The sequence below is a fragment of the Coregonus clupeaformis genome, chromosome 20 (genome assembly GCF_020615455.1).
Source record: "Coregonus clupeaformis isolate EN_2021a chromosome 20, ASM2061545v1, whole genome shotgun sequence".
Lineage (NCBI taxonomy): Eukaryota > Metazoa > Chordata > Actinopteri > Salmoniformes > Salmonidae > Coregonus > Coregonus clupeaformis.
In genome coordinates, this window is record NC_059211.1 from 44,874,999 (window position 1) to 44,898,831 (window position 23,833).

At 43.0% G+C, this 23,833-nt stretch overlaps 2 protein-coding genes across 3 annotated transcripts; one reads left to right on the plus strand and one right to left on the minus strand.

Moving 5' to 3' along the window:
* Nucleotides 1-823: 823 nt before the first annotated feature.
* Nucleotides 824-13,210, plus strand: LOC121533493 (chromatin assembly factor 1 subunit A-like). Of its 2 annotated transcripts, XM_045205515.1 has the most exons (17): nt 824-909; nt 1,023-1,122; nt 3,812-3,862; nt 4,143-4,780; nt 4,935-4,991; nt 5,124-5,335; nt 5,491-5,551; nt 5,686-5,757; nt 5,874-6,091; nt 6,280-6,451; nt 8,750-8,830; nt 8,966-9,070; nt 9,262-9,517; nt 11,359-11,500; nt 11,634-11,961; nt 12,062-12,149; nt 12,276-13,210. In XM_045205515.1, exons 2-17 carry the CDS (start codon nt 1,050-1,052, stop codon nt 12,395-12,397), a joined length of 2,676 nt encoding a protein of 891 aa, XP_045061450.1. In that variant the 5' UTR covers nt 824-909; nt 1,023-1,049; the 3' UTR covers nt 12,398-13,210. The 2 variants fall into 2 exon arrangements, with proteins under 2 accessions (XP_045061450.1, XP_041695409.2); XM_041839475.2 differs by having other exon boundaries at nt 827-1,122.
* Nucleotides 13,211-13,437: 227 nt separating this feature from the next.
* On the minus strand, nt 13,438-20,337 carry LOC121533495 (UBX domain-containing protein 6-like). The gene is made up of 11 exons (XM_041839476.2): nt 19,944-20,337; nt 18,888-19,045; nt 18,673-18,743; nt 18,435-18,557; nt 18,146-18,243; nt 17,756-17,831; nt 17,587-17,671; nt 15,810-16,029; nt 15,478-15,608; nt 14,796-14,944; nt 13,438-14,679 (listed from the first exon to the last, which is right to left on the minus strand). Exons 1-11 carry the CDS (start codon nt 20,024-20,026, stop codon nt 14,554-14,556), a joined length of 1,320 nt encoding a protein of 439 aa, XP_041695410.2. The 5' UTR covers nt 20,027-20,337; the 3' UTR covers nt 13,438-14,553.
* Nucleotides 20,338-23,833: the final 3,496 nt, after the last annotated feature.

Below are 23,833 nucleotides of genomic sequence, written 5' to 3' on the forward strand. Positions count from 1 at the left end.
AAATGTCAGGAATTGTGAAAAACTGAGTTTAAATGTATTTGGCTAAGGTGTATGTAAACTTCCGACTTCAACTGTATCTATTTATTGAGAGAGGGCATCTGAACAAAAAAAAAAAAAGGAGGAATTCCTCACATGAAGGCCTTGTTGTGAGAGGAAGAGATCGACAATCAATGATTTTTCCTTTTATAGATCTCATTTTCTCCTCAGCGTTACATCTAGTTATTTTTGTTGTTATTTTTTAGTACTACATTGATATTGATCACTGCATTGTTAGGTGTAGAGGTTGCAAGAAAGGCATTTCACAGAACTTGTGCACGTGACATTAAAACTTGAAACGTTTGTCTACATCATGTGTCTCTCGTCATAGAGGTTTTGCCTTTTGTATTATTTTCAGTTCTTTGTCATGTTGTTTTGCCATCATTTTATTTTCCCATTAAAAGACATTCAGACTGACATTCTGTTAATTAATTTAATGTTGCATGCATGCAAGCTTGTGTTTTGATTGCTACAGAGTACATACTTTTTTTCTGATTGTCAACATGTTTTGAGTATTTACTTGGTTAAACCCACTGAGTGACTTCGTCCAATCACAACTTTATTTGAATTTATTCCACGACACTATTCGGTGACATCCAATCACTAATCGTACTCTCTTGAAAACAGAGAAAGCAACCTATCATAAAGAACAACATCTCAAAAGAAGGCGTGACTGACAAAATATCCAGAAAAAAGTATAGATCCCGCCCTTCGGTTTGCTAGTGATCCAGCCAATCAGCAAAGGATTCTGAGGACAGCTACACACTCCCGCCAAATCTGACTGACGGGCGCGAGGCAAGATACGGGGATCCAGGCAAAGCAAAGGGAGCGTGTGGGAGATGCGGATATAATAAAATTAACTTAGTCTTAAAAGTAATAATACCCAGCCAACATTATATTTGCATGATATTAGTGTTACTCTGGAAGACCTGTCAATATTGCTACTTCATATGGTTTTGTGTTATTGCAACGCTTTTCCGCACAAGGATATCAAAAGTGAGGGAAGTTCTCGGATGGTGGTGGTGATGCTGGCGGTGGAAGATCCATCCGTGGACGGGCATTTAGCATCCACTCCACGGAGGAGAGGTAGCGACGATATTTAGCTATGTTTTAACCTTCAAATGTTTTGGGCATTTAGTTATCTGAGGTAGTTAGTTACTGTTTGATTTAGCTTTCAATTTGTCTACGACCACATAGCTAGTCAACACTAACTTCTGTCTTGCTAGCTAGGTTAGCTAACTAGCATGCTGTATTTAGCCAGCTAACTACTAGTAGCATGTTGTAACTTTAGCTAACCTCAAGTAAGGTTCGCTAACTAGCTAACACTAAGTTGTTAACGTTAGCCAGACCGTCATAACATTTTCAAACACGTAACTAGTAACGTCGTTAGTGTAAAGTGAGCTTTCATGTAGTTATCTACCCTTGAAGTTTCCTTAGTCTAGTTAATCTTCATAATTTATTCGTCAGCCAGCATGGGAGCTAACGTCATTTGGCTCTGATGTGATGAGAGTTTGTGCTAAGCTTACTAGCGAGCTAGCTAGAAACCCCGTTGCCTTCAGCTAGCAAGCTAGCTAGCTGATGTGCACCAAAATTGAGTGTTTTGGTTGTTTTGCTGACCAGCTTGTTGATAGTCAGAAAATATATCATTTAAATTAGACATCGAGTCACACATTGTTATCTTACTGTTATAAACTTGGCATGTTAGCTAACAAACGAACTAACATCTGCTTTGAGGCAACCTTCTCTCCCCGCCGCGGTATGAGTGTAACGTTAGCTACACCCGGGCCTTTGCACTGGGCTTAGATTGATTCACCGAATGGCGGGAGAGCAAAGCAAACACCTCCCTATAGTTTGCCCAACCACTTGTACCATAGTCTCGTATTTAGTTTTTACTAACTATTATATTGAAAATTATTTGAACTGCATCGCTAGTCCGTTTACTTGGTTAGTGGCAAGTCTAGATAACTGTTGATTGCTCCCTAGTTGACTGACATTTAATTAATTTTTACAGATCATTCATTGAATAACCTGGATGCATTTGTCAAGTTAACAGTATGAGTAAACTAAGAACAAAGAACTAGCTGATAGCAAGAATACAGTTCAGTGGGGGATAAAGTAGTTGGTGATTAAGTCATAGGTGTAGTGACTATTCTTGTGGTTGTCCTTTGATTTTGGACATTTATAAAGGTACTGCACAGAATGGTTGATGTTCTAGTATCCGTTTTGTGTAACAGAAAGTGGCTCATAACATGTTTGCAGCTGGAACCATTGTACTACTGCAGTTACTGATAGTGAAGTAAAAGTGTATTGAAAAACAAATCGATCTACACTGAACAAAAATATACACATCACTTTCTGTTGGTGACATGTTTCATGAGCTGAAATAAAAAAATCCTAGAAATGTTCCATATGCACAAAAATCTAATTTCTCTGAAATGTTGTGCACAAATTTGTTTAACATCCCTGTTAGTGAGCATTTCTCCTTTGCCAAGATAATCCATCCACCTGACAGGTGTGGCATATCAATAAATTGATTTAACAGCATGATCATTACATTTACATTTTCGTCATTTAGCAGACGCTCTTATCCAGAGCGACATACAAATTAATCATGCGGGAGACAATAAAAGGCCACTCTAAAATGTGCGGTTTTAGGGAGCGTGCAATTGGCATGCTGACTGCAGGAATGTCCACCAGAGCTGTTGCCAAAGAATTGAATGTTCATTTCTCTACCATAAGCCACCTCCAATGTCGTTTTAGAGAATTTGGCAGTATGTCAAACCGGCCACACAACCGCAGACCACATATAATATCATAATAATATATTATAATAATATGTAACCATGGCAGCCCAGGACCTCCACATCCGGCTTCTTCACCTGCGGGATCGTCTGAGACTAGCCACCCGGACAGCTGATGAAACTGTGGGCTTGCACAACTGAAGAATTTCTGCACAAACTGTCTGAAAACGTCTCAGGGAAGTTCATCTGCGTGCTCATCGTCCTCACCAGGGACTTGACCTGACTGTAGTTCAGCGGGCAAATACTCAACTTCGATGGCCGCTGGCACGCTGGCGTAGTGTGCTCTTAACAGATTCATCCCGGTTTCAACTGTACCGGGCAGATGGCAAAGCAGCGTGTATGCCGTTGTGTGGGTGAGCAGTTTGTCAACGTTGTGTACAGAATGCCCCGTTGTGGTATGGGCAGGCATAAGCTACGGACAATGAACACAATTGCATTTTATCGATGGCCATTTGAATGCAGAGATACTGTCACGAGATCCTTAGGCCCATTGTCGTGCCATTCATTCGCCGCCATCGCCTCATGTTTCAACATGATAATGCATGGCCCCATATCACAAGGATCTGTACACAATTCCTGGAAGCTGAAAATGTCCCAATTCTTCCATGGCCTGCATACTCATCAGACATGTCACCCATTGAGCTTGTTTGGGATGCTCTGGATCGACATGTACGACAGCGTGTTCCAGTTCCCGCCATTATCCATATACTTACTAGTTTTTTGATCCACGCCCCTACCGATTTTTAAGGTATCTGTGACCAACAGAGGCATATCTGTATTCCCAGTCATGTGAAATCCATAGATTAGGGCCTAATGAATTTATTTCAATTGACTGATTTCCTTATATGAACTGAGTAAAATCTTTGAAATTGTTGCATGTAGGAGTTTTATTTTTGTTCAGAAAATGTTTCATGACCGGAGGATGGTTGTGGGATTGTTGTCATCTCATCTTCCATACCTTGTTTTGGTTACAGGTATGGATGGCAAAGTCAAACCCAGCAATGCTAACAAGAAGCTTGTTCAGGGTAAGTGAACCTTTCTGGTGTTTTGAATGCATATTAGATGGTTTTATTTAGCAAAAGGAGACTTATAATACATAATGCTATCAAACTATTTGAAACAATTCATAGAAATTCTAATTTAGTAAATTTATATTTCAAATGAATCAAATTCGTTGTAATAATTTAGTGTCTTTGCTTTATCACTCTAAAAGCTGTCATTATTGTTTGCCCAAAGACTTGTTAATATGAAATGGATTTAGTCCAACTTGAACATCAGTGATGATAAAGGATATTTTCTCCTCAGCTCGCCTTCCATTCAAGCGTCTAAATCTAGAGCCCAAGGAGACCATTGAGCCCAAAAGGACCTGCGCCCTTTCCCGCTCAGAGCCTGGGCTGTCAGATGGGGAGAATGAATCCGATTGCTCCCCCCTACCCGTGCGTCACGGACCGGCCCTGATTAATGGCCGCGGACCCCTGGATGGATTCATGAGTCGCAGCACCCAAGCGTCCCCTGCCAAAAGCATAGTTATTGATCTCACTGAGGACTCCAATTCAAGTGACCTTTTAAAGAAGCAACCTGCGACACCCATTGTTGCCTCGTGTCCTCCGACACAAATCAACCACCTGAGCAAAACCCTAAGTGCTGTAACAGCCACCAAAACAGATCACACTGTCAAGATGGAGCCCATAGATTGCAAGGTGGGTGATGAACAGAAGGAAGGGGGGGACACTGCATCCATCTCACAGCTAGACACCACACAGGGATCTGACACGGAGGAGGAGGAAGAAGAGGAGGATGAAGAAGAACAAGAGGAGTCTGTCGAGGCTGATATGTCCAGTCATGGGAATGGGTCCATGCTGTCTCCTTCATCCACCAGCTCTCTGTCAGCGGCCGAGAGTTCCCCAGAGGCTGCTAAGACCGAGAACACTCCTACTGTCACAGTGAGTACAAAATGGCAATTCGATTCAATAAACATTCAATGTCATCAGTGATTTTTGAATAAATGTACATCAGCAATCTCCTGTTAACTTTTCAAATCACTATTCTGATATGAAAAATTATAAATCTATGTTACCTTTCTTCCTCTCATTACAGGAGCCAAATACCACCCCTAAAATAGAGCAGAAAACTGTGAAAAGACGATCTTTAAAGGTATAATTAGCAGCAATAAGTCACTTCGGTATTTCACCGCTAATTGGCATACTTTTGCATCCAAATGCCTATTTAAACATCTTCATCTAGACACTTATCTAAAACGGAATTGTGCTTTCTTCTCTCCCATAGAGTTTGCAGGAGCAAGAGGAGATGCTACACCAGCGCAAAGAGAGAGAGCGGCAGCGGGAGGAGGCTAAAGAAGCTAAAGAGAAGAAGAAAGAGGAGGCTCGCAAACTGAAGGAGGAGAGGGAGAAGGAAAGAAAGGAGAAAAAGGAGAAAGAGGAAAAGGAAAAAGCAGAGAAATTAAGAGCGAAAGAGGAGCAACGCAAATCGAAGCAAGAGTGAGTGTTGCTTGATCAAAAACCAGCTAGCAACAGATCTGAAATGTCTTGTTACTTTTATATTGACGCAACTGCAAAAATTGATTGAACGTTTATTTATTAAAGCAAATGTAATTCTTGCAATTGACATATTAAGATGATATAATTTCCCCCAGGGCAAAACTTGAAGAAAAGAGAAAAAAAGATGAGGAGAAACGGTTGAAAGAAGAGAAGGATGTGAGTTGATCATTTTTATGCTGAGGAGTGTTTCTATTCTCTAAATCAAAATGTAATGACTGACATTTTAAAGCTTGACAATTGCCATTTAATTGTAACAGACCTGATAATGCATCTTCACATTTTCTATACAGAGGCTCAAAGCAGAGAAAGCCGAGATCACACGATTTCTACAGAAACCCAAGACTCCCCAGCAGGCCACAAAGGTAAGATTCCTCTGACTGACTAGATTGAACAAGAAGAAAACAAAATCTAAATCACAAAATGGTGGCATGTTAATTTAATGTGAAACTTTCTTTCCTTTTTGTCTCTCCCACTTCAGACACTTGCGTCTGCCTGTGAAAAGTTTGCTCCGTTTGAGATAAAGGAGCATATGTGTCTGGCGCCACTGACCCGGGTCCAATGTGAGGAGGCGGTCCTGGAGGAACTGGACCGGTACCTGGCTAAACCTGATGGAAGCCTGGACGGCCTGAGGGACTGGACCAGAAATGAGCCCCGCAGATCAGGCCAGACCAAGCCCAGAAGCACAGACCCTATGAGGTGAGACCATCACACCTGGAAAAAAATCAAGAGTTTTGCGTGGCCATAATATTAGTGACTTGAATTACTGAACTCTTGACATTTTTGTGAAACTATGAAGAATCAGGGATTCCTACTGGAAAGAGGCCATTTTATGTATCCTCCTATTTTGACTTTGTCGTTGGCCCCTCTTTCTGTTCTCTGCATAGGGAGTGTATGGTGGTGGTTGAGGGCCCTAAACCGGACGGTGTGCCTGACCGTCAGCGCTACGGCCGCATGAAGCTCCTTCAGTTCCGTGAGAACTACCGACCTGCCTATTGGGGCACGTGGAGGAAAAACAGCCCCCACATCTCCCCTCGCTGCCCTCTCAGAAAGGACAAGGTGAGGCTTCACTCATTCTCTGACCATGATCCTTTTCAAGCCTTTTACTTCTTAGTTTCTGCCATATTGCTCTCATTTAGGCCCTCTGTAGCTCAGTTGGTAGAGCATGGCGTTTGCAATGCCAGGGTTGTGGGTTCGATTTCCCACGGGGGGCCAGTATGAAAATGTATGCACTCACTATAACTGTAAGTCGCTCTGGATAAGAGCGTCTGCTAAATGACAAAAATGTAAAATTGACCCTGTCATATTCGATATGAGAAAATAATGTGGGGGGGGGGATCGATACCGTTACATATCTATATTTGACCCAAGGTATAGATTTGTAATTGTTTTATTTTATAATAATGTTTTTACCTTGTATCGTTAGCTAGCGCTAGTCGGCTGTACCTGCGCCAAAACTCTGGTATTTTTCATCCTAAAGCTTGTTCCCATCTTTTTAAATAATGAGCCAACATGTTTTCAGCACTTATTTCCCTAACTGATCAAAACTCGTTTTCTCATGCTCTCTTGTCTCTCTGCAGCAGACATATAGTGAGCAATCGTCAAATCACAGTATTGATTTGCTATACGAATAGAATTGTGAGAATCGCAATACATATCGTATCGGCACCTACAGTGGGGGAAAAAGTATTTAGTCAGCCACCAATTGTGCAAGTTCTCCCACTTAAAAAGATGAGAGGCCTGTAATTTTCATCATAGGTACACGTCAACTATGACAGACAAATTGAGAGAAAAAATCCAGGAAATCACATTGTAGGATTTTTAATGAATTTATTTGCAAATGATGGAGGAAAATAAGTATTTGGTCACCTACAAACAAGCAAGATTTCTGGCTCTCACAGACCTGTAAACAACTTCTTTAAGAGGCTCCTCTGTCCTCCACTCGTTACCTGTATTAATGGCACCTGTTTGAACTTGTTATCAGTATAAAAGACACCTGTCCACAACCTCAAACAGTCACACTCCAAACTCCACTATGGCCAAGACCAAAGAGCTGTCAAAGGACACCAGAAACAAAATTGTAGACCTGCATCAGGCTGGGAAGACTGAATCTGCAATAGGTAAGCAGCTTGGTTTGAAGAAATCAACTGGGAGCAATTATTAGGAAATGGAAGACATACAAGACCACTGATAATCTCCCTCGATCTGGGGCTCCACGCAAGATCTCACCCCGTGGGGTCAAAATGATCACAAGAACGGTGAGCAAAAATCCCAGAACCACACGGGGGGACCTGCAAAGTAACAAAGCCTACCATCAGTAACACACTACGCCGCCAGGGACTCAAATCCTGCAGTGCCAGACGTGTCCCCCTGCTTAAGCCAGTACATGTCCAGGCCCGTCTGAAGTTTGCTAGAGTGCATTTGGATGATCCAGAAGAGGATTGGGAGAATGTCATATGGTCAGATGAAACCAAAATATAACTTTTTGGTAAAAACTTAACTCGTCGTGTTTGGAGGACAAAGAATGCTGAGTTGCATCCAAAGAACACCATACCTACTGTGAAGCATGGGGGTGGAAACATCATGCTTTGGGGCTGTTTTTATGCAAAGGGACCAGGACGACTGATCCATGTAAAGGAAAGAATGAATGGGGCCATGTATCATGAGATTTTGAGTGAAAACCTCCTTCCATCAGCAAGGGCATTGAAGATGAAACGTGGCTGGGTCTTTCAGCATGACAATGATCCCAAACACACCGCCCGGGCAACGAAGGAGCATTTCAAGGTCCTGGAGTGGCCTAGCCAGTCTCCAGATCTCAACCCCGTAGAAAATCTTTGGAGGGAGTTGAAAGTCTGTGTTGCCCAGCGACAGCCCCAAAACATCACTGCTCTAGAGGAGATCTGCATGGAGGAATGGGCCAAAATACCAGCAACAGTGTGTGAACCTTGTGAAGACTTACAGAAAACGTTTGACCTGTGTCATTGCCAACAAAGGGTATATAACAAAGTATTGAGAAACTTTTGTTATTGACCAAATACTTATTTTCCACCATAATTTGCAAATAAATTCATTAAAAATCCTACAATGTGATTTTCTGGATTTTTTTCCCTCATTTTGTCTGTCATAGTTGACGTGTACCTATGATGAAAATTACAGGCCTCTCTCATCTTTTTAAGTGGGAGAACTTGCACAATTGGTGGCTGACTAAATACTTTTTTCCCCCACTGTAAGTATTGTGATTATATCATATCGTGAGGTCCCTGGTAATTCCCAGCCCTAACTGGTGGTGACATCAGTTGTACTGTGACTTCCATGTTTGAGCTTTCTATGTAGGACTAAAGTCTGTGTTCCCTCTAGGACCTGTTGGATTATGAGGTGGACAGTGATGAGGAGTGGGAGGAAGAGGAGCCAGGAGAGTCCCTGTCACACAGTGAAGGGGTAGGTCTCTTTTGAATACTCTTCTGTCAGTGTTTGATGCTCTGCTGTTCTGTTTGATATCAAGATTAGCTCATTGTTGCAAACTGAATCATTATAGCTGATTGTGAGGACCCAAACTGATTCTTGTTTTTGCAGGAGGATAATGATAATGATGGAGGTGAAAATGATGATGATGATGAGGATGGTTTCTTCGTACCACATGGATACCTATCAGACGGGGAGGGGGCATTGGAGGAAGAGGTACGTTAAATTGCCCTTAATCCGTATGCTTGTCTCATTCATTTTCTTTAATGTTCTTTTCCAGTGGACTGGTTTGACTAATAACAGATATAAAGAGCTTGAAGTGCTTTACATTGTAAGGGGTGAAGACCTTTATCCACTACTTATTTTTAGCACACTTAATTGCTCCTATCCCTGTGGTGCGATTCTAGGAGGGTGGCGACCCAGAGAAGCAGAAGGTGCGTCAGAAGCTGAAGGCCCGGGAGTGGGATGAGCTGATGGCCAAGAAGAAGGTGAAGGTGCTAGAGGCTGTGGTGAGGGGCTGTGTGTGGGAGGGAGAGGGTCCCCATCTGGAGCTCTTCCAGCAGTTCGCTGTGTGCCTGCTGGAACCCCTGCCCAAGCCAGAGCCCACAACCCCAGAGGACAACACACAGAAACTACAACAGAAACTACAAGAAGATGAGCAGCGTGAGTACATTCTTATACCTGGGGGAACATCATGCATAAAAGCAGAGTTCATTTGTCTCTGCAATATTGTCTTTTACACCTTTTCGGCCTTAGCCTTGTCACTGCTAAGTGATCATTTGAGTCAGAATGTTTTACTGACTGAAGTGTGATAAAATGTAGGTCTTGGTTTGTATGGAAAAACTGACCGGGTATGTTTGTCTTTGATATGCTTATCTGAGTTCTTACAGAATGATGTAAATTAGTAATTTGGTTGAGCCATGTGCTATTCGAATAGTGTCACTAGCTAGGTTTCCACCCAATTGGCTACAGATTTTCAGGCGAATATTCTAAAATTCGCATAAAGAAAATATGTGCGTTTTCCCACCAGTGGTGTTTCCACCAAACTGACTTGTTGCAGATAAAAATATGTGCGTGATGACTTAGTGCACACAATGTAATTGTTCATTTACTGAATAGAAATCTGAAGTTCAATGTGTTTCCATCGCATTTTCGACTCTACTGATAGTTTTGTCACAAATTGTTACATTAATGAAATAGCAAATGTGCCTACTCTGGTCTTGGCACATGCACTCTAGCCAACCGCTAGAGCTCAAGATACATTATGAGATTATTATGGATATTTTTATTTGTCAAACGGCAGTCAAGCATCGATCATCATGTCACCAAAATAAGACCCTCAATATTTATTCAAGATCACCGTGCACTTTCACCACCCTGTGAAGTTCATCAGAACTTATTTAGTTTGTAGTCTAATAAATGGCATGGTTTCCCTAGTCATAGTGGGAAGACAACACACCATATCATCGCGTGACTACAAGTTTACTTCGATATGATGGTTGTTATATCAATATTTGCGCATAAAGGCGTTTCCACCACCATTTCTCGCATAATACATTTTACAGACAAAAAGATTATCTGTCGCCATTTATAAAAATGTACAGAAAATTCCTGTTTCCATCACAGCTGTTGTGATTTTTTTTGTTGTTGTGCGGTATGACTTTACTCGCATAAAAACTTGTGATGGAAACGTGGTTAGTTTTGGCTGACATTATTTGAGAGTAGCTCTGAATGGTTAAACTGTAGTTACCTGTGCCCTAGCTGACTTCAGCATGCATTTATGTCTACACCAGGGGTGTCAAACACATCGTTTTTTCCCGGGGGGGAAATTACCTCAATCTACATTGAAATGAATAACACCAAATCGAAACTGTAGAAATTATAATAGACCTACAACTAAACAGTCTTTACTCTATCCGCTTGGTAACAATCACCAAAACAAAAGCTACACAGACAGGGAGCGTCAAAATAAAATACAAATGGATAGAGCACCATCTTTTAGCAAATTTTGACGGAAAGGAAATAATTTGGATGGAAAGGGAATATAACCCATCTTTAGTGTGGCCCTCCTGACCTCGGTAAAGACCGAAAGCAGCCAAATGACTTTACCCCTGGTCTACACCAAAATCTATATTTTGATTGTGGTGATGGATGGAACACCCAAGACTGACATGAGATGTACCTGTACTCATCACGAAGCACTCATTGACAGCTGTCTAGACTGCAAGGGAGACTGACGTCTAAACTAAAGACCATTCACAATCTCATAAGAGATCTGTATTGTTTTCAGACCAGCTTTATATGCGGCATCGAAGTCACTTAGTATTTACTGTGCCAACAGTTGATTGTGAACTGTCTTCATGGCTGACCTGAGATGCTCAATAGCTGCTTGAGGGAGTATGTGTTCATATTGAATGCCACCTTTCGCCCAAACTTTGCATGAATAAGCCTAGATGTAGAATGTGTTTTTAAAAACCTTCCTATCTCCCATACCATATCTTCAGTGCTGTTCCAGTTGTTGCCACTGCTCCATGGAAATGTGAACAGCAATAAGGTGATCATCACAGAGTTCCAGGAGTTTTGTCGCCAGCAATCGACCTCGCCCATCTCCAGCCCTCAGAACTTAGGAGACAACATCCCCACCAGGTGACTTCATACCTGATTTTACTTAACGTTTCCTATTTTACAGAATTAGTCAGTCATTATTAAATGTGCAGATGCTTTATAAAAATGTTCATTTTTCATAACTGAAATGGACTTCCGTCCTCTTCTGCTCTAGGATCCGTCTCAAGCGCCTTATCAAGGGGAATGCTATGTATGAGAAACGCTCAGCCTACAGACGCTGCTGCTGGTACGTAAAATCAGATGTCCTGGCTCGCTTCATCCAGGAGGCCCTCCCTGTACCCTGCCAGTGGAACTACCTCACCTCAGGGACCCATGTGCCCCGTGAAGAGGCCCCAGCGGCCACAGGCTCACAGGGCAACTCCCCAACCACCCCCCAGCCCTCCACCACACCCTCCTCCTCCAAGACCCCCTCCAACAAGAGGAAGAGTGCCGGCAGCATGTCCATCACCAAGTTCATGAAGAAGGCTGCCAACCCGGAGCAGGTAGGACACGTCTGGTGAAATCTTCATATGAGGTACTTTTGTTCTGATCCTATTGCTTTGACCGTTATGTCAGATCCTAATGAGTACTCCTTTCTCTCAGGCAGAGGCGATGAAGACGGACGGGTTCCAGGCAGACACAGAGGAAGATGAGGATGAAGCAGACTGCGTCATAATCAGCACACACAAAGGTCAGTTTCCTGGCATATTGTCTGCCTTTAGACATGAGTTAAGAGGAATTGAGAGACACAGAGTAATAGTTTGTCCTAGATATTTCTAGGAGGGGAGGCATTGACAGTGAATGTCTTCCTCTGCAGGATCCTCCAGAAAAGATACCTCGCCCACAGAGAACGAGAGCACAGAACAAATGGAGGTGACCCCCTCTGACACAGCTGCTCTCCTCCTGCCCCGGGCCACTCCCACCCTGGCCACCGCCTAATGACTGCCCCTGACTCTGGGTGTGTGCATTTGTCACAGATAGAATCAGGTCTTCAATCAAGATAACACACTCTGGTAGTGGCACATATGCCACCCACACGGTATTACACCCCCACTCTGCTCCTCTAAGTACCAGACAGCTGCCTGTAAAAAGGAAAGTGTCTGACAAAGAAACTCATTGTGTATTTTGTTCCAATGTTCAACCATTCATTACTTGGTTCAGTTGTCAGACATGTTTATATGGATGTCTTTGCTTGGTGAGGAGTGGAAGGTGGCTCAGACAGTCAAGGCTCTGCTACCACAGCCAATTGAGTGGACCAGGCCCACTGAAGTAGTTGCTTTCTGCTTCACCGTAGGCCCAGTGTCCTCCTTTTTATATATGTATTTGTTTTAAAATAAATAAATACTTGAACTGGTTGAATTCATTAAAAATAAATAATGATTAAATGTAATGCACTTTTATATGCCCTCCTCCCCCTGCCTTATCTGGATGCCTTTATCAACATGCCACCACTCATCCTTCCTATCAAGAAGTAGTTCATGTTTTGTTAATGGATTTCACTCAATATGGCAAGTGCTGTTGTCTTTCAGGCTGCTAAACAGTGCTTATTGTACTATTCTAAACTTCCATTTTGTGTGTTCTTAATAATGGTTGAGGTGAAATAGTAAATGGCCGTCCATTATTACAAACGTTGCGGTTTGCCTTACATTTTTCAGTGGCAGAGAATGCTGTCCTGTCCTAACTGTTGCAGTTTGCAGGTATGATTAAAGGTGTCTCACAATTTCGTTAAATAAAGCATTATTTAAAAATGAACATGCTTTTATGTGCAGGCATTTGCATATTTACATTTTAGTCGTTTAGCAGACGCTCTTATCCAGAGCGACTTACAGTTAGTGAGTGCATTTTTTTATTTTTTCATACTGGCCCCCCGTGGGAATCGAACCCTCAACCCTCGCGTTGCAAGCGCCATGCTCTACCAACTGAGCTACATGGGGCCCTGCATATCCTGAATGTTTTTAATTTTGGGGGATACAGCAATATCTTGATGCAACCGTCGTCTTTATTACAGGCAGGTTTAAAAGCAACAAAACACATGACTGAGCTTTGATACCTAGACAGAGCATGACCTTCAGGCTAGGAAAACAACATTTACATCTTGGTACATAAGCCAACTGCTTTGCTAATTGTTGCTGTTCATGCCCGGACTGAACTGAAACATTGGATTCACGCCTGAATATGCGTGCTGTGAGTAGAGGTAGGTTGTTGTCATTCCAGCTACCACCAGGATAAAGACTAGGGGATAAACCCTCAGCTCATTTTGTCACCATGTTGTGTGTATGTCCTTTCATTGTTGGTCTCATACAGTACAAACCATCCAAAAACAAACAACCACCACTATCACAGATTTCCATTCTGCTGAAATCAAATAACATTCTTGATAATTTAGAAATATAATTAAAATAGGAAATTACTCAATTGAATGACTGCTGTGACAAAACCCTCATTTTTTCCCCTCATATTCAATAACAAAGGGAACTTAAACATAAGGAGCTCTGTCCAGTAACCTTCACTTTTAATGTACATCATTTGAAATGCTGCTGCTGCAACCTTAAAGTGCAAGTGATTTCCAATACAATATTACAAGTTCTGTCTTAAATAAAATAGCTTATCCATTATACATTGTGGTACACAGCTGGTCTGGCTCACAAAAGCAGCAACCGAACCCTTACCACTAGACAACCAGTCTGGTCTCAACCACCCATTCGCTCGTACATGTAAAGCTAGTATTGTATATCTATGAGCGTATTTGTTGTGTAAGCAGGATGCATGTTGAAGCGGAGCAGAAGGGTGACACTGACAACAAGATCTCATACCATGCTGAGCTCTGATTGCTTAATCATAGGTGTCAGGGTAAGGGTAGCCGTTTCAGATCCTCATCCTACATTCAGAGTACAATACAAAAAACACTGCATGGCATTATGTCTCCTCTTAGAAACCCCTGTTAGTATTTCCTTTAAAGGATTAGTAGTGTATTTCTACAGCCTTTGAAATGTGGTTTGGGGATGAAGGTGTCATCTCCAACCTGGGAAGGAGGGAGGTTAGGAGGTGGAGGCTCAGGAAGGTGGTAGGACGAGGATAGGAGACGCAGGGACAGTTCAGCCAAGGGTCCGAATATTCTCCAGTAGCTCTGGCTTGAGGAGTGCAGGACCCTTTCCACCGGCGGCAGCAATGTCCGCTTGCACTGCGGCATTCCAAGAAAATGTCAGCAGAACCGCAGGGACCTCCAAGAGAGAGACATTAGTCAGCACCTTTTGTACAACAAAAGTAAATGGATTGCATTGCTTATTTTGCCTGATATTTACATTTCTGACAATACTATCCGTGTGTCTCTGCTTACCAGGCTACATTCATTCAGGGCCACCTCTTGGTCCTCTCCGAGTTTGTGTCCTCCAGGCGCCACCAGCTCAAAGGGCTGCCAGCCGTCCACCAGGGAGTCCCGCACAAACTGGAAGAGCACAGACACCTTGTCCCAGGCCAGGAAGGTGCCTGAAGGGCATAATGTGTGATAAGTAAAGCTGTGCTTTTACCGGTATTTACAGCATTTCCACTAGTGTTGCTGCAGGTAGGAAATCCTACGAAATGTTCTGTAATTGTTCCAAGTGGTCTCCAATCAATCAATGTCTGGTTGTGTGTGAGAGTTTGGTGGGGGGAATCGCCTAAGCCACGGGACGCGTAACTCTGCAAATCTTAAATCGCACAAAACCTATTATTTGGCAGGAATACTATTTGTAAATCAGTGATTGTATACCTCACTTTGTTCAAGCTGATTCTCGCCAACGGACCATGGAAGTTATATTGTAGCGTAGTTTGGGTTTTGTGCAATTAAGATTTGCAGAGCTACGAGTCCTGCCAAATGTATCTAAGAATGATTGTCAGTGTCAACAAGTTATAAGCGCCCCAATGCATTTGACTGGTGAATACCTACAGTACACCAGCTGTTAGAAACCAGAAACATTCTTTGCTCATGTTTATACATCTGCTTATCACATTAAAGTAGGTGTTTGCTGACAGATACAGACCCTGCAGTATGTTTCCATCAGGCAGTCGTATTCTCAGGAGGGTGTAGTTGTATTTCCTCCTCTCCCTCTGCTCCTCTCTCTCCCGCATGGCCTTGGTACGCAGCATGGCGTTCTTATCCACCGCCTCGCTCCTGAATACCACACACAACCACCATGACTTTATCTTACACACACAATAGTCATAACTGGAACAAATCACCCAACAATAATACACATATCATGTGCACTAACGGAGTGTACCTACTCACACTTAAATACTGGTACAGTAATCATTTAACACAATAACAAATACAATTCTTATCAGAGAATCAGTGCCATCAGTGAGTCCATACTTTTGCTGCTGCTCCCTCTTGAGCTCCTCTGCAGTGAGGTTGTAGAACTCTGGGGGTAGTTCGAAGCGCATGGCATTGGGGGAGGGTCTGAAGGCCTGGGGCTGGCGGTCCAGCTGGGCTCTGACTGGTTCTCCCCTTTGCAGCCGGTCCCTACTCTCCTTCATCACCTCCAGGGCCTCCGGGTCATGCTCCATCAGCACCAGGAACTCTTCACTCTCCTCTGGGAAGGCAAGATAAATCAGCAAATTATTACCCTGGGTAACACCTATAGCAGTGGTTCTCAACTGGCTTTACATCGGGACCCAAATTGAACCAGGTTGTCTCTGTCGCGATCCAATATTCGTGTCACTTTTTTGTTGTTGTCAAAGATGCAATGTGGAAAACTATTTTTAATGCTATATTGATAGTAAATGTAACAATGATATGACAAGGGAACAACAGTCCCACCTTTTTCATTGACAATAATTCCATTTTGCCCATATTCTTGATGAAGAATGTTAAGTTCAGTGGTTTGAGACCACAAAATCAACCAAATCCAGTAAATATTGCAGCTATTTCCTCTATATTGAAAACACTGTGAGAAAGAATGTTCTGCCACAAGAGCATTAGTGAGGTCGGGCACTGATGTTGGGCGATTAGGCCCGCAGTTGGCATTCCAATTCATCCCAAAGGTGTTCGATGGGGTTGAGGTCAGGGCTCTGTGCAGGCCAGTCAAGTTCTTCCACCCCGATCTCGACAAACCATTCCTGTATGGACCTCGCTTTGTGCACGGGAACATTGTCATGCTGAAACAGGAAAGGGCCTTCCCCAGAAATGTTGCCATAAAGTTGGAAGTCCAGAATCGTCTAGAATGTCATTGTATGCTATAGCGTTAAGATTTCCCTTCACTGGAACGAAGGGGCCTAGCCCGAACCATGAAAAAACAGCCCCAGACCATTATTCCTCCTACACCAAACTTTACAGTTGGCACTATGCGTTCCGGCAGGTAGCGTTCTCCCGGTATCTGCCAAACCCAGATTTATCGATCGGACTGCCAGATGGTGAAGCGTGATTCATCACTCCAGAAAACGCGTTTCCACTGCTCCAGAGTCCAGTGGTGGCGAGCTTTACACCACTCCAGCCAACGCATGGTGATCTTAGGCTTGTGTGCGGCTGCTCGGCCATGGAAACCCATTTCATGAAGCTCCCGACGAACAGTTCTTGTGCTGACATTGCTTTCAGAGGCAGTTTGGAACTCGGTAGTGAGTGTTGAAACCGAGGACAGGCGATTTTGTAGGCGCTACAGCACTCGGTGGTCCCGTTCTGTGAGCTTGTGTGGCCTACCACTTCGCGGCTGAGCCGTTGTTGCTCCTAGACGTTTCCACATCACAATAACAGCACTTACAGTTGACCGGGCCAGCTCTAGCAGGGCAGATATTTTACAAACTGACTTGTTGGAAAGGTGGCATCCTATGACGGTGCCATGTTGAAAGTCACTGAGCTCTTCAGTAAGGCCATTTTACTGCCAATGTTTGTCTATGGATATTGCGTGGCTGTGTGCTCGATTTTATACACCCATCAGCAACAGGTGTGGCTGAAATAGCCGAATCCACAAATTTGAAGAGGTTTCCACATACTTTTGTATATATAGTGTATTTAAAAAAAATACTCAGACACTCATTCAAAACTTCCCGCGACCCACCAGTTGAGAATCGCTGCCCTATAGTATGCCTCTGCAGAAACATACTAGGCCACACAGACTATAGGAAGCACAGATTGTGCATTTGGATAGGTTTACCCTGTCCCTCCACATCCAGCATGATGCTCTGAAAGCCCACAGCCTGCAAGAACTCACGACTGCCCTCCACAGTCTTCACCTTCTCCTAAGGAGAGAGAGAGAGAGAAGTGAATGGACCACACCGACAGAAAACATTGAGTCTCACATTACCCTCATGTCTCAAATTTACCTGGAACACCTTGTTACTGAGTTTGATCTTCCTGTACTTCTCCTCTGTGGGGTTCTTACAGATGTTTTCAATGTACCTGACAAGATGGGTGAAAATGATGGGGTGTCAGGACACTCATCGAATGAACTATTGTCAACAGGACAATGTAAATCACACATTATGCAGGGTTTCCCTAACTCAGTCCTGGGCTCCCCCCTGTGTGTACGTTTTGGTTTTTGCCCTAGCACTACACAGCTGATTCAAATAATCAAAGCTTGATGATGAGTTGGTTATTTGAATCAGCTGTGAAATGCTAGGGCAAAAATCAAAACGTACACACATGGGGGGCCCTAGGACAGAGTTTGGGAAACCCTGCATAATAGGACAGTTCCATTCCCCTCTGTTTCTCACTTGCTTATGATGTCCACTGCAGCCTTGACTTTCTCCCTGTCCTTGTTGAAGGTATAAACCATCATAATGGAAGCCTCCACTGCATCCTCTTCAAACCGCTGTTGGACAAGACAAGGGTTATCATGTGTACTCAGTCAGGACCATACTAATGAAAAAGGGTTTGGGGAATATTAGTGCTAAGGCTTTTTACATCAATTCTTCATGTTAGTCAATATCAGATAATGCAATCATGAATCATGCAATCATGACATCATATGACTTTAAAAAGAAGAATAACTTTCAGACCTACCATGAAAATGGCCTCTTTAATGCGCACTTCTCTCTCGCTCTTAGTTAAGGTGGCTCCAGTAAGCGGGCAGGTGAAATACACACCTGTTACTGAGAGAAATGCCAGATCCTTAACACTGGAGCCCTGCAAAAGATGACACATACTAGCTGTAAATAACAACTCAATGGCAGTAGTGGCACAATTAATTTGTATGTGAGCAACAGTAAGGGGAAATTCATTCATGTAATGTATTCCTTGCCTCAACAGCTGTTGTCTTTTCCTTCTCAGTCGCTGCTACTGCTGCAGCTTCTGCCTCAAGCTCTCTTTTCACTGTGGAGTGATAAATAAAGAAAGACCATTAACCCACAAACCAATTCTCTATTTCTGACCACTGCTGTGAAACACCTGCACAGTTTTGACAACATCATCAGTCATTCAAGCAGCAGTTGTTGGATGCATAGGTATCCATCTCACCCTGGAGCCGGATGGCATCCTGTGAGGTTTGTACCCGTGGGCGTGGTTGCCCCTCGATCCTGGCCAGGGCTGCAGCCCCTGCCTTCTGAGCTCCTTCAGTGGGAGCAGCATGACGGGGCTTGGCAGGGCCAGTGCTCTGCACCACTCGGGGCTTGGAGCTGCAGGGAACAGAAGGGGACACGTTCACCATTTGACTGCATGTATAAAGTTATATGGCTAGCTAGCTACAATCACAAGGGTTTGCATTGAATAGAACAGGCTATGATGAAGTAGTCTGGCTGATACCAAACTCAAAGTCCTCCTGACTTCAGAGTCTGGAAAGGCTGTTTTGATTTATTGGCACGATGCGTTGATAATGAAGGGGGCTGTGCTTTTACTGGTTGGTTCTCCTCTGGGTCTTTCTCACTCCACGTGTCTTTATTTTATGTCTAATAGGTTAGGTTATTCTCACTCAAACACCCACAGCCCCCGAGAGCTGCCCACTTCCATTACAACTGTTGAATTTTCAAATCCAAACGAGAGCACTCAAACATAGAAATATTCTCTTTTGGTCTCAACCCCCCAGGAAAAAAAACTTTTGAGAGAACCAATCAATGAGTCGGCTCCATTTCTGAGCGAATATCGCATTAACAAACGGCCTCCTTTCCAGACCAGTGAGTCACAGCTCTTCCTCCATTGAGATCCTATTAAATTGGTTCGTGCCACATTTTAAATGGTTAGGGTAGGGTCGTCCCAAGGATCCGGAGAGCACTGACCCTATTAAATTAGAATTTAATTATAAAGTACTCAAATTCCTGACTATGTCTTCCTCGCTGTGTGGTCACGTGGGTCCCGTAAACCAGGATAATGTAATGACGATGCACCGTCCTGAACATTAGAAAAGCAAACATAACGGAGCCCATCCAAGTCACGGGGAAGGCAACTCTACGGATCAGACACACCATACACTAGCAGTGTCGATATAACCAGCTTTTCAACAACTGAACTGTCAACAGCATGAGCATAGCAGTTAGCTGGCTACGTTAGCTTGCTAGTTCGCTAGAAAAGTTTGTTTACCTGCCGCCTTCTGCGAGTTTCTTTCCTGGCCCCGCTGACTTGAATTTGATATCTTTCTTTATGTCCTCGAAAAATTTCTTCATTGTTTTGTTTTTCACAGGAAAATAACCTCAAATACAGCACAGGTAACTAGGTGCGCGGAATGAGAAATGCTTAGTAAATTGTTTACATCGAAATGCAAGGGTCGTTACCACAGACACAAAGTCATACTCCACCTATTTCAACAATTTATTCTTAAATGTGATTTTAAACCTAACCTTAACCACAATGCTAACCTTATGCCTAACCGTAAATTAAGACCAAAAAGCTAATTTTTGTTTTCATGAATTTTTACAATGTAGCACATTTGGACTTTGTGGCTATGCTATCTAGTGGAAACTCGGGAAGGAAGAGGAAATAGAACCAGAAACGGGCCTGTCACACTAAGTAGTGGTAAATTATGTACAGCGGCCTCTGGTGGTCTGGATGTACAATCATGCTGCTGCGTTCTAATGAAATAAATTAGTTTTTCTCAATTGCGTACAAGCAAGTTTTTGATTTATGTGGAAACGTATCTATAGCAGAACAGCAATTATCAAATGCTCAAATATATGAACAGAACTTCTGATCATTTTCTTGCCTTTGTACCGGACTTGCATATCTTAGACCACCTTTTGCAAAATACAAATGTCATCAGTGAATACAAAAATCACTGTTTAGCATGGGCTTTTCTAGGATTTGAAGACATTGGGGGCTTAGCCCAAAGCCAGTAGGGGGGTCCGGATGCATTCTCCCCCCGGAGGAATTTCAACAGCATGAATTTGGTGCACTTTGAGATGAATATTGAGAGATTAGAACATTGAGATTTGAGATATTTTTTAGGTAACTTGCACCTTCCACAGCAGACACTGCCAGTACTCAATTACATTTGCTACTGTGGGTCTCTCTACTCTGGAACACTCTACTCTCTAATCTGGAACACATAGCCTACGTCTACAGTGTATTGCCAAAAACCACTCAACATCAAACAGACTCTGACCTGTCCAATGAGTCAAAACTGATTAAAGAATCCCACAGTACCCAAACAAACACACTCTCTCTCTCTTCACACACACACACATACACACACACACACACACGGTGCAGCAATTAGAATCCATAGAGCAGCTTTAAGTGATACAGTCTACTGTGTGCTCACCCTTCCTCTGCCTCTCTCCATCACATTCTCTGTGTCGTCTGTTACGGTCTCTCGTCTGCCCTCTTCTGTTGCTATCTCTTAGTATTCTATGTTGCTGTCATTTGTCTACCCTCCTCTCTCGTCCTGTCCTGATTGTAAAAAGTGTAAAAGTAAACAATTGTTTTAATAGTAATTTCAGACTTTTTCACCTCACCATGTTTTACTTTTCACTGTCTGTATTTCACTTCTTATAATATGTGCAAATAAATACGAGTAATTAGAATCTACAGAGCAGCTTGAAGACCTACAGCACCCGATGTCACAGGAAGGCCAAAAATATCATCAAGGACATCAACCACCCGAGCCACTGCCTGTTCACCCTGCTATCATCCAGAAGGCGAGGTCAGTACAGGTGCATCAAAGCTGGGACCGAGAGACTGAAAAACAGCTTCTATCTCAAGGCCATCAGACTGTTAAATAGCCATCACTAGCATATTAGAGGCTGCTGCTGCCTATAGAAATAACTGGCCACTTTAAGAAATGGAACACTAGTCACTTTAATAATGTTTACATATCTTGCATTACTCATCTCATATGTACAGTGGGGAGAACAAGTATTTGATACACTGCCGATTTTGCAGGTTTTCCTACTTACAAAGCATGTAGAGGTCTGTCATTTTTATCATAGGTACACTTCAACTGTGAGAGACGGAATCTAAAACAAAAATCCAGAAAATTACATTGTATGATTTTTAAGTAATTAATTTGCATTTTATTGCATGACATAAGTATTTGATCACCTACCAACCAGTAAGAATTCCGGCTCTCACAGACCTGTTAGTTTTTCTTTAAGAAGCCCTCCTGTTCTCCACTCATTACCTGTATTAACTGCACCTGTTTGAACTCGTTACCTGTATAAAAGACACCTGTCCACACACTCAATCAAACAGACTCCAACCTCTCCACAATGGCCAAGACCAGAGAGCTGTGTAAGGACATCAGGGATAAAATTGTAGACCTGCACAAGGCTGGGATGGGCTACAGGACAATACAGGGCAAGCAGCTTGGTGAGAAGGCAACAACTGTTGGCGCAATTATTAGAAAATGGAAGAAGTGCAAGATGACGGTCAATCACCCTCGGTCTGGGGCTCCATGCAAGATCTCACCTTGTGGGGCATCAATGATCATGAGGAAGGTGAAGGATCAGCCCAGAACTACACGGCAGGACCTGGTCAATGACCTGAAGAGAGCTGGGACCACAGTCTCAAAGAAAACCATTAGTAACACACTACGCTGTCATAGATTAAAATCCTGCAGCGCACGCAAGGTCCCCCTGCTCAAGCCAGCGCATGTCCAGGCCCGTCTGAAGTTTGCCAATGACCATCTGAATTATCCAGAGGAGGAATGGGAGAAGGCCATGTGGTCTGATGAGACAAAAATAGAGCTTTTTGGTCTAAACTCCACTCGCCGTGTTTGGAGGAAGAAGAAGGATGAGTACAACCCCAAGAACACCATCCCAACCGTGAAGCATGGAGGTGGAAACATCATTCTTTGGGGATTCTTTTCTGCAAAGGGGACAGGACGACTGCACCGTATTGAGGGGAGGATGGATGGGGCCATGTATCGCGAGATCTTGGCCAACAACCTCCTTCCCTCAGTAACAGCATTGAAGATTGGTCGTGGCTGGGTCTTCCAGCATGACAACGACCCGAAACACACAGCCAGGGCAACTAAGGAGTGGCTCCGTAAGAACAATCTCAAGGTCCTTGAGTGGCCTAGCCAGTCTCCAGACCTGAACCCAATAGAAAATCTTTGGAGGGAGCTGAAAGTCCGTATTGCCCAGCGACAGCCCCGAAACCTGAAGGATCTGGAGAAGGTCTGTATGGAGGAGTGGGCCAAAATTCCTGCTGCAGTGTGTGCAAACCTGGTCAAGACCTACAGGAAACGTATGATCTCTATAATTGCAAACAAAGGTTTCTGTACCAAATATTAAGTTCTGCTTTTCTGATGTATCAAATACTTATGTCATGCAATAAAATGCAAATGAATTACTTAAAAATCATACAATGTGATTTTCTGGATTTTAGTTTTAGATTCTGTCTCTCACAGTTGAAGTGTACCTATGATAAAAATGACAGACCTCAACCTGCAAAATCGGCAGTGTTTCCTACTTACAAAGCATGTAATCAAATACTTGTTCTCCCCACTGTATATACTGTATTCTATAATATTCTACTGTTTCTTAGTCCATGCCGCTCTGTCATTGCTTGTCCATATATATATTCTTAATTCCATTCCTTACTTAGATTTGTGTGTATTGGGTATATGTTGTGAAATTGTTAGATATTACTGCACTGTCGGAGCTAGAAGCATAAGCATTTCGCTACACCCACAATAACATCTGCTAAACAAGTGTATGTGACAAAATGTGATTTGATTTGGTAGTACCCAACTCCCTAACAACCATCAAGTCCTAATATCCTGGTACTCAGGGCTCTATTGTCCCTCTAACCATTCTGACTTCAATGCAAATTAAATCGAAAATCACATCAAACACTTATCATCAGAACGGTATCATACTTTAAAAACGTATCTCACTGTGATGATCAGTTTGAAGAAAGTTCTATAGCAGGTTGAAACTGAGTGTAAAACATGGTCGTTCTGGATGTTGTTTCAAAGCGTAACACAACAAAATAGACAGCGCTTTCCAAGGTGTTGATTAATTCAAAACAAC